Below are 11,493 nucleotides of genomic sequence, written 5' to 3' on the forward strand. Positions count from 1 at the left end.
TTATAAAAATCTCTCTGTATATATATATATATATATATATATATATATATAAGTAACATTCTGTTCCTTAAAGCCTCATTTTCATCCATGTCAAAATACCATGTACTGTTTATCGTGACTAATGTTTATAATGACATTAACGTTTTAAAGTAGGTTTCTTGAATATATCCCACACCCTGTCTGTCATTGGTGGATAAATGGAAAGGCCTGCCCTAAACTTACTTGAATACTAGTTGAGCCAGTATTGCTGTATCTAGGCCTGTCGTAATAATCAATATGTCGACTTATCGCGCAATATATGTACATGACCTCAATAATTTTTGGTGATGCAATATATCGCCCATTATTAAGTTTTAAAGGTATCTAATATTTTTGATTCTTAATTTCCATGATCTAAATATTCTTAAAAATTAAAAGTTTGTTGTCATTTGGAAGTGTGTAGGCCTTCTTGCATTATTATGTTGTTACATTATGATTATATATTCAGTGGCATAAAATGGTCTTTAAAATGACAATAATATCGCTTATCGCAATTATTTCTGGGGCAATATATCACACAACAAAAAGTTGTTATCGTGACAGGCCTAGCTGTATCAGATTGTTAGAGATTTTTTTGAAAATCACATACTTTAATAGGCACTACAGTTGATGAGGAACAAACTTTGCAACTGATAAAAAAAAAAAAGTATGTTGTAGTATGAATGTAATCCAGGCATACTGCTTTTGCCATGTTGGCGTTCTCATGTGACTTACGGCATCAGTTGCATCGCTTCACTGCCATTCATAATCCTCTCCCATGGCCTTTGTGGGATAGTAAAGTGTGCTTTAGATGCGTACTTCAGAATCTCATCTGAAGTAGTAGCTCATCTGGGTACTTTTCGCCTAGTTTTATTGAATTCTATGAATTTGGACATAAGGTGCATCCCAATTTGTGTCCTTATGCACTATTCTGTGCCATTTTGTAGTATAAATAGTGTGATTATTGTGTTCACACTGAAAATTTCAATAATAAGTGCACTTAATTAACCAAAAAAATCTAGGTGTGGAATGGACACTTCACGCTTTCAGATTCTGATGCTGGACAAGATAACCTTATAAAACTTGTATTGTTCATAGTGTAGCTATAGTGTATCATTTGGGACACAACAATACTGATTTTACATAATGTTTAGTAGGCATATTTAGATGCAGGGACAGTGTATACACTTTTCAGGGAAGTCAGATGACAAATGGCATATTTACAGTTGTCTGTGCATAAGAACGTGACATAAGTGAAAGTATCTTAATACTAAAAATATGCCTCGTATCATCTTTCAATTGTGTTTTTTTTTTCTTCCGCCAGATGGAAGCAAATAACCATTTCAACTACGGGCCTCACTCTTCTGTGTCCGCTAACTCAGGACTGAAGCATTCCTCAGGAGATTCTCTCTTTACTAACGGGTCCTCCATGAGCTTCCCCCAGCAAGGGAAAAGTGAGTCTCTGTCTTGTATTTGCATTTCATTTTTTATCCATACATGTAGTCTATAAATCCATAAATGTGGTGGATTTTGAGCCCTTAAAGGGTTAGTTCACCCAAAAATGAAAATTCAGTGATTGAATACTCATCCTCATGTCGTTCCAAACCCGTAAGACCTTCGTTCATCTTCAGAACACAAATTAAGATATTTTTGATGAAAGCCGAGAGCTTTCTGACCCTCCGTAGACAGCAACGCAACTGACACGTTCAAGGTAGGGCTGGGCAATTTGGCAAAAAATTAAAATCTAGTTTTTTTTTTTTTTTTAGAACATTTGACCGATTCTCGATTTTTAACTAGTCAACTTGAAAATGTAACTGGGTCAAAGACATTAAGATGTCCGCATCAAAAGAAATTTACAAAAGTGATTATATGTCCATAGAAAGCACATTAAATGTAAGTAAAGTGTCTACTTTTAAAGTTTCAAATACGTTTTTGGAGAATAAACATTACAATGTTACATTGTCATTCAGTGTAACACAATATTTACGTAAAAATTCAAACAACATGCTTATTCTGACTTGTACATATTTAAATATATAAAATAATAAGGGAGCATATTACATTTGATTGTGTTTTAAATTAGTAAAAAGTCTTACTGACAAATGGGCAAAACCTAGGATGGTGGCAAATTTTAAAAATTTAAAATTACAACTAATTAGTATTTGGGGTGAAAGTAATTAGTCTTTTAATGTCATAAATTGATTTTTGTTGTAAATATGCCTGACAAGATTGTTACACTGAATTACATTTTAGTGGGTATCTTCTGTAAATCAGGGAAAAATGTATGATATTTATTCTTTGCTCGGAAAAACAAAAACAAAATTGCAATTAAATTAAACAGAAAACTTTTTTTAAAAAATTGGGAAAAACAACAATAATTTAAAGCAGTACTACACTTATTGTTTTTATGCTTAAACCCTTTTTTGTCTTTGACCCAACTACAACATGATTCAAGTAACTTTTTCGTTATTAACCCTCTATTTAAAGAAAATTCTATTCCAAGTGCACCACCCATGAAGTTGTCAACATGATGTCAATGTTAAACAAATCACTTGTTAAATATCTTTGCAGAAAAGATGAATGAACTACAACTACATATTGTACAAACGTGTCTTATGCATATTATATGTTCAGAAAGTCAAGGAAATTCAAATTCAAAATGACTGAAGGTATAACACAAGTAGACTATTATTAACTATAAATGTTCTGTAAAAACAACTGCAGCTTTCAGCCTGTCACCATGATGCAAACATGAAATATCAGACGTACAGTAGTAGTCACAGGTTTTTTTATTCGTCTACGCTACTTTTCCATTGTTTTTTATATGTAAACATGGACACGTCTGACTGTTGAGCTCGCGTCTCTTGCAGTGTCTCATGCATGAAACGGCATTCTAAATACGCGGCGCTCAAGTTAAAAGAAGTTCACTCCCATCTTATTGCATGTTTTTCCTATTCCACTGCCCGCGTCGCATTTTTGTCAACACAAAAGCGCATTCTGTGTGATACGAGCGCATCACACGTGATCAGTTAATCACGTGCACCGACATGCGGTTCGATCGTTCTTTTCTCTTTACTGTTATCATTGGCATAGTCAAAGTGTCTAATTCTAACGTTTGGTAATATTTCTATTCAAAATCGCGATTCCTCGATTTCTAAAAAATACAATCGTTGCAAAACATTACATTCGAATTAATCGATAAAATCAGAAAAATCGCCCAGCCCTAGTCCAAGGCCCAGAAAGGTAGTAAGAACATCATTAAAATAGTCCATGTGACGTCAGTGGTTCAACCGTAATTTTTTGAAGCCATGAAAATACGTTCCGTGCGCAAAGAAACAAAAATAACGACTTTATTCAACAATTTGTCTCCTCCTTGTTATTTTTGTTTTCTTTGCGCACAAAAAGTATTTTCGTGGCTTCAAAAAATTACGGTTGAACCACTGATGTCACATGGATTTTTATTTTTTTAACGATTTCCTTACTATGTTTCTGGACGTTAATCGTGGTAGGATCCTTGCTGTCTATGGAGGGTCAGAGAGCTCTTGGATTTAATCAAAAATATCTTAATTTGTGTTCCGAAGATGAACGAAGGTCTTGCGGGTTTGGAACGACATGAGGATGAGTAATTAATGACAGAATTTTCATATTTGGGTGGTCTAAACCCTTTAATGCTCTGATTTTAACTGATGCTGTTCGTCACACAGATCTGAATGGCGAAATGAATGTGAACGGCATCACTACTGCAGGTGGGAGCAGCCAGCCAGGTACCCACCCTCCCTCTTCCTCTTATCCTCATATGAGCAGCCATCTCCTCCCAGGCAGCATGGGGTTTGACTATCTGTGGGGCCAGTCTCAGTACAACCCAGCGATGGGGCCCATCCCGCCCCACGGGTTGCACCAGAAACCTGGCTCCCAGGGTGGGATACAACCACAGCAGCCTCAGCTCCACTTCCAGGGCCATGGACCGTACCAAGTCAACGGAAGTATGGGACCGTCCCGGCAACCTCCGGGCGCTGGGCTGCAGTATTGGGGAAGGGGAAATCCTGGGCAGCCGCAGGGGGGATCTTCGATGCCCATGGGATATAACTCTCACAGCATGTATGGGACATTTCCCAGCCAGGGGATCCCAGCGTCCCAGCATCACCAGCAGCCTCCGGCCTTGCAGCACCAGTCTGCAACGACGCATCATCTCCAACACCATTCACACCACCACCCGCCTCAACACCAGCAGCAACAGCAGCAGCATTATGGTGTGATGCCTAATGGAATGCCGTATTACCAGCATCCATCGCACCAGTCCCAACCGCAGGCCCCGACTCAGTCTCAAGCACAGACTCAGATGATACCACCTGCTGCACAGAGCTTTACGCCTCCACGAGGAAGCCCTCAGCACCATCACATGGCCAGTGGAGGAGGCAGAAGTAGTCCCCATCACGTGCCGGTCCCAATGAGGTCCCCTTCTGCTGTGCCTGATAGCGGTTCGCCTAAGAGCAGAGAGATGCAAGGTGAGCAACTGCCACAAACAGGCCTCAGAGTGTTGGAAACAGGGTTGTTACGGTTTAGATTTTTTATGTAGTTTTTAATTTGTAATTTCAGTTTATGAAATTACATTACATGATAAGGTGCAATTAAAAAAAAAAAAGTGATAAAGTCCACTTGCATTATTCGGTGTGGTTAAGATGTGTTTAAGGCTTAATGCTATAGAAAGGCGTTAAAAGATTTTCAGTAAGAGTGTTTTCAGCTTGTTTATTTTCATATAAAAATATGGAATGCAGTTGCTTCAAACAATGGTATAAAGCTTCTCAAAACATCATTCAATGTAAATTGTGATAATTGTAATTAATAATCGCAATTACAATTTAAAGGGAATAATCGACAGGTATGATTTGTCACAATCGTGCAGCACTAATTGCTAATGAGTAGCATTTTCATGTTTAATAGAGGTGGGTTGTAAAGTTGTAAAAAACAACAATGAATTTGATATTATTTTAGTCAGTTTTAGAATCTTGAAACTGTGTTTTAATTTTTAAATTTTCCCATTAAAAAGGTATGTCCGCTATGTAACTTCCCTCTAGCATTTAATAAATAAAACACTGTTTTGGTTGTACTTTGGCTCTTACTGTAGTGATTTAGGCTAAGGCAAAAACACAGTTTGAATGGTGGATTTATCATGTATTCATGTAATTTTTAATTCAACAAAAAACAATATTACATTATTTCTTTATCAGTTTTTTTTGTTAACTATAAAACTGTGGTATTTAAGTGGTGGCACTCCTGCCCAATTCTCACTTTTTCCCCCTCTTAAATGAAGCCTTAGTAAAGATCTATGCATACTAGTGTGCTGTCTTAAATTAATAAAACATTTTGGTATGTTGCACATGTGACCAGCTGCATAGTCAGTTTGTTTTATGAGGTCTATAGCATTTCAAAACAAGATTGTTTCACTTGTTTGCAGATAGCTTTGTGGAAACAATATATAATCTTTGGCATTCATACTGTAAGTAATATGATTACAAGAATGGCAGCGTGTTTTATCATGCATGTTCTGATTTCCTGTACTTAGGTGGTGCCATGCACTTCCTGAATGGCTTTTAATATCACCAACGCTAGTATTCTGTGCTCTGACAAAAGTAACTTTAGGCCAGTCAGACGTGTTTTCACCAATGGTAGTTGACTTTTTGGATTAGGAAGTGATTCAAACTGAAAAATAGTCCGTAAACAGGTGATATCTTGCCCCAGTTCTCTTTTCCACCCACATTCTCCCTCATTCATCAGACAATGGAAAACTGCACGCAGCCTAGATGCAATAAAACAATCAACAATACTGTGCTTTTCATTGAAGATCAAAATGCATGGTCTGTGTCTTAATTTGTTTTTGCTCTGCTTTGACCTTGTTCACACACTGTATTCAAATTGCTCAGAGGAGCACGAGACAACAACCATCAGAGACTTTACTGTAGTTTCCACATTGATGCATATGTTGATTTTTGGCCTGTACACTCATTTATTATACACAGCTTATATTTCATTACATAGATAGTGAGTGTAAAGGAGTGAATTTAGTGCACATGCTATTGCACAACCCAAGTCGGGTTTGAACTCTAGTTGCCTGCACATTAACAGTATTGTGCACTACATTCCAGGCCACATCTCTGACCTAAAAATCCAATTTTAGTTGCATTTCAAACCAAAAAATGAATGTGGATTTTTGCTACCAGTCTGAACAGTTTTATGTTCTTACATGTCTGACTAACAGCTGTTGTATGTGTTTTTTTATTTGTGGTCTGTAGTTCCTATGAATGAGTCCTTCAAAGAAACGGATAAAGGCTTCAATGGAGTGGAGAGAAGCTCTGTACCCCAACGTTTGCCCAAAACTGAGAGTTTTCCTGTAAAGCCCGCTGGCCCCGTTTCCTCTACCGACTATAACCAGGATGCGCAGCATCCAATCGTGGACCTGGAGAAACCAGTAAAACAACGTCAGGAGATGGGAGCTGCTGCAAAAGAGCTTAGTTCTTCCCCCGTCTCTGGACCTCCTCCACCACTAGCTAGTCCGCCTCGGAAAACGGTCTCTGGGCTGGATTCACATTCTCCTTCATCTTCAGGGTTTGCTTTATCTACAGCTTCGGGTGTCGGCGCAAATGTGTCCATGTCTCCACCATCTCCGCTTCAGACAGTCCAAGGCCAAAGACCTGGATTCTCTGGACCTTCATCAGCTGAAGCAACACCTGCAGGACTTACTACACCTCCTTCAATGTCTTCTCCTAAGAGCTCCAGAGCTCCACCTGTTGTTTCCCACAACCAGCCTGTGGTGTTTTCTTCAAAGACCTTGATGCATCCTCCAACGGTGCCTGCTGCGCAGCGTCTGGCGGAGGCCCAGGGGTCAAAAAGTCCACAGGTCTCTCCAACACCTCTATCTTTAGCTGCATCTCCATCTGTTGTCTCCGCTCCTCCTGCGTTGGCACCGCTTAAAGGACCCCAAGCGGCATCACCTCTAACAGGCCAGAGTCCTAAACATCCTGCTGCTTCCTCAACTCCAACATCTGTTGCCGATAACGTCTCTCTCCCGACAGTTTCTGCACTTCCGTCTGTGGTCGCTGGTTCTCCTCAAGTTGCCGCTTTGGCTTCATCTGCACCACCTCCTGTTGTTAGCTATTCTTCTCAGGCATCTTCAGCAAGTCTCAATGTTTCTGCTGCTCCAAATGTATCTCGTTCCCTCATTGGTTCTGCAGCTCAACATTCAGATATGATGGCAAATGTAGATGTTTCTTCTCACAGTCCAGGGCAGATGAGTTCTCATGGTGTATTACGGCACAACTTTGGGGAATCACACTCTAGTCTGAGTCATGGTAAACATGAGGCCTGTGGTTCCCAGATTAAAGTTGGAGTCATAATGGGCACATCCAACAATGAGACTCAAGCTGAGATGCATAAGGTGCAAATTCATGGTCGAAACCTTGAACCAGCTTTCATTGTTTCAAAGGAGCCTGAAAGAGACACTACGGCCATTGGCAGAAAGGACTCTAATGGTATCAGAGATCAGGCTGCCCTGAGGAAAGGAGAAAGTGAGACTTTAAATGATTCTTTTAGCACTGACACGTCACTGGACTATCCGTCCTTGGCCGAGTCAACCTACCTTGAAAGCTCAAGAGCTGAGGATGGGAGTTCAATGATGGACACTTTTGATAATTCTTATAGTCTTTCCCAGACTGGAGACCAATCAAAGTTTACAGAAGGATCCATGATTGATGTCTCCAGGGACTTGCAGGACACTTCTTGTGAAGAAGAAAACTTGAACAGCTCCATGACCTCTACCAGTTCCACCGAGAAGGCGTCCCTCAAAGATACCACGTCTCTACTGGATGACTCTTTAAACGGCACGTCACAAAACTGCTCCTCCCTGCTTTCTGCATCGATTAATGCCTCTACACACTCTATCAAAGGTGAGATTTCCAATGCACTAATATTGAACTAATAATGGATTAATAAAAAAGTGAATCTGTTCATTTGCTGAAGATTACAGTTAACAGTGTTGTTAAATTATTAGTGTTTTTATTGATTAGTTTTAACCCTCCAAGCCTCTTCATTTTTGGGTTACTCTTGGTACCTTGCTGGTCAAAAGTGACCAAAGCCTTGGATTGTTTTCATTTTTTCAGGAAAATCAATGTTATATATTTTTGTTCTATAATATTTTTTCTTTTTGTATTTTGAAAGAATGTTATGGTACCAATGAATACTTATGCAATAATAATGATCCATTTTTTTCCAATTGAAAAAAAAATTCATACTGTATTTTAGGTTAAAATAGAGACTAGCTGTGCACTTTTTCTCTGCATAATGGCAGATTGTGTACACAAATATTTTCCCATTTCCCAATAATTTCCTATGGTGGTCATTTCTTACAGTGAAGACCACAAGCGTGACACTTTTTATTTTATTTTTTATTTTTTATGTCCATTTAGCCTTTTCGAATCGTGCCCTCAAATTGTGTTCACATACCAAATGCCATTAAAGTTACCAAGTTTTGTACCGTTCTGATGAAGCTATGATTTTTAATATTTCGAAATGTAAAATCTTTTGGTCAAAAGTGACCTGAAGATGCCTAGAGAGAGCCTTCGATGACAGTAAAGGTAATGGGCATGTACCAAATGCATATCCAATATCGACCGACTAGATTAAAAACAAAATTTGGTTACTTTGGTAACCAATATGGTCCCAAAGTATTATACATCCCTATATTTGTCTAGGGATGTATAATATATTGGTATAATAAATATAATATGTGTAATTTTAGCACTTATTCAGGTTTATTTGAACACTAAAGTTTCAGATGGTGGTCTGAAGGCTTGGCAGATGTATTGTTGACATCTTTTGATGTCTTGTTTAAATAAAACACATTTTATTCCCCACAGGTGATCATATTCTTGGCAAAGAGAATGGAGCTGATACTTCAGGAGGTGACAAATCTGCGCTCTCTGTAATGACGGTTAAAGCGCTGCAAGTGGTCGTAAGCGGTTCTGTTGAAGGGACGACCACACATATGTCTGAAGCCCTTATTGCCATGCCAACAAAAAAGCCACGGAAGCCTAGAACCCCAAAGACGACAGTTGCTACCGCTGAAAGTAAATGCATTGCTCAATTTTACTATCATGCTTACATAGCTAATGGTTTACAGATTTATTTTTAAAGATAGTCATTGTCTCTAATGAGTCAGATGGACAAAATTAGGTTAATGCTGTCTTAATTGTTTCCAGTTGGCTCTCCTGATTCCAAGATCAAGAAACGAAAGATAACACCTGACGGCCCAAAACAAGAAAAGGTTAGGAGGAGAAAGAAAACAGACGATAATTCAACGACTGCAGTGAAGAAGAGGAAACTCTCTAAAGAGGCAAAAGAACAGGACGGCGTCCCAACTGATACCTCAGCTCCTTCAAATGCTCAGCCTCACCTTTTAATTGATCCAATGACCTTCGTCCATGACTTAAGCCTGACCAATAGCGAGAGCCCCATAGTCCGGCACAAGAAGATCTGGAAGCGCAAGATGAAAGAAGGCGTGAACGAGGAAAAGCCTCCCAAACCAGCCAAAGAGTTCTCCGAAGGAAAAACTGAAGAAGATGACGATGATAACGGCTCCGCAGCAGGTACCTACATGTTTGAAATTTGCTCTTTGTTCTTAAGTAGTGTTCAGTCTCTATATGCATACTTCTGGCACCTAAGGTTAAAGTAGATTAAGCTGTTGTTTGTGTGTCACAGGTGATACCCCAAGGCGTCGGATTGCAACTGAAGAGCAAGTCCAATTTCCTTTGCAGCATGGGTGAGCAGTCCTTTATCTAAAGTATCGATAGCCAGGTCAAGATGCTTCACTTGTCCCGAGGAGCCCATGTGCTCCTAATTTGAAAAAAGAACTTTAGGGGTGCAATGAAAAATGATCAAATAAAAAAAAAAGTTTTTTACTTAATAAAATAAATAAATTTATAATTTAATATTTAATTTATTTGAATACAAAAAGTACACTAGATTGTAAGCTTTTCTGCTTCAAATTGTATTTATTAAATAATTATGGAATAATTTACATTTTAAACATTGAATTAAATGCCAGATATTGTTTGTGTAACAAAAAAAGCAATAATAACCAGAAACAAAAATGTTAGAATGTCGCCAAATAATTATAAACAAGCCCAAAATACACCAGGGGCCCGTTCTTCGTACGTCGCTAACTCGGTTAGCTGGATTTGATTGTTGACGATTTGGCATGATCTTGGATTGGTTGGTTCTTCGAAGCTCATCCCGGAGTTGCTGTCATAGCAACAGGTCTGTAAACTTAACTTAATAGTGAATAGTGTTCCCTAATCTAAAGTGTTACCTTACTTATCCAGCAGTTTCAAACTGTTAACATGTTATTTCCTCCCTACTCTGTTCACATGGAAGAAGGTTCTTCCGGGTTAAAACTGAGGTTAGCGCCATGCTAGTTCATGCTGGTTCAAAGGTGAGCGCGCGGGTAAAAAGGAGGCGTTGTTGTAGAGGAACGGGGTTGAACCGTGTTGCATATGTGAGCAATGAGGTGATTAAAGGAATGTCCTAGTTCTGGACATTACTATGTCGATATCAGAGACAAAGATACTAAAAAAGATCAAACTGAAGAGGAAGTTCTAACAGTGACAGAAAATATGTCTCCAGATGAGAAACGCAAAGTCCTTCTGAAGCTCCATAAACAGTTTGGTCACACGTCGGCAGACAGGCTACAGAGGCTCATTCACAGTTCAGGAACTAAGGACAAAGAATGTTTTACTATTCTACAACAAATAGTATATGACTGTGAAATATGCCAAAAGTACAAGAGGACAAAGCCAAAGCCTGCTGTGGGGTTGCCCATGGCTTCAGAAGATAACGAGACTGTGGCAGTGGATCTACATGAGTTAGAACCAGGTGTATGGTATCTTCACATCATCGACCACTTTACACGTTTCAGCTCCGGAAACATTGTGAAAACAAAGAAGTCATCTGAAATTGTCAACTCCTTCATTCACACTTGGATAAGTGTCCAGGGTGCCCCCCAGAAGCTGTACAGTGATAATGGAGGAAATGGAATTCAACAACCAAGAAATCAGAGACATGGCTGAAAACTTTAACATCGAGACAAAAACAACAGCTGGGTGCAGTCCCTGGAGCAACGGACTACTCGAGAGACATAACCAAACACTCACCGAGATCATCCTGAAGGTCAAAAATAAGGACAAAGAATGTTTTACTGTTCTACACCAAATAGTATATGACTGTGAAATATGCCAAAAATACAAGAGGACAAAGCCAAAGCCTGCTGTGGGGTTGCCCATGGCTTCAGAAGATAACGAGACTGTGGCAGTGGATCTACATGAGTTAGAACCAGGTGTATGGTATCTTCACATCATCAACCACTTTACACGTTTCAGCGCCGGAAACATTGTGAAAACAAAGAAGTCATATGAAATTGTCAACTCC

The 11,493-nt window shown here is 39.1% G+C and overlaps 1 protein-coding gene across 1 annotated transcript in view; it reads left to right on the forward strand.

Moving 5' to 3' along the window:
- Positions 1–11,493, forward strand: part of baz2a (bromodomain adjacent to zinc finger domain, 2A) — a 44,945-nt gene that overhangs the window by 2,977 nt on the left and 30,475 nt on the right. Inside the window, exons 2-7 of the mRNA XM_016497630.1 lie at positions 1,343–1,472; positions 3,723–4,523; positions 6,309–7,958; positions 8,928–9,137; positions 9,270–9,656; positions 9,769–9,829. Of these exons, the coding sequence (XP_016353116.1) occupies positions 1,343–1,472; positions 3,723–4,523; positions 6,309–7,958; positions 8,928–9,137; positions 9,270–9,656; positions 9,769–9,829 (3,239 nt within the window). The remainder of the gene's footprint in view (positions 1–1,342; positions 1,473–3,722; positions 4,524–6,308; positions 7,959–8,927; positions 9,138–9,269; positions 9,657–9,768; positions 9,830–11,493) is intronic.

This window comes from Sinocyclocheilus anshuiensis, unplaced genomic scaffold (assembly GCF_001515605.1).
Source record: "Sinocyclocheilus anshuiensis isolate Anshui unplaced genomic scaffold, SAMN03320099.WGS_v1.1 scaffold130, whole genome shotgun sequence".
NCBI lineage: Eukaryota > Metazoa > Chordata > Actinopteri > Cypriniformes > Cyprinidae > Sinocyclocheilus > Sinocyclocheilus anshuiensis.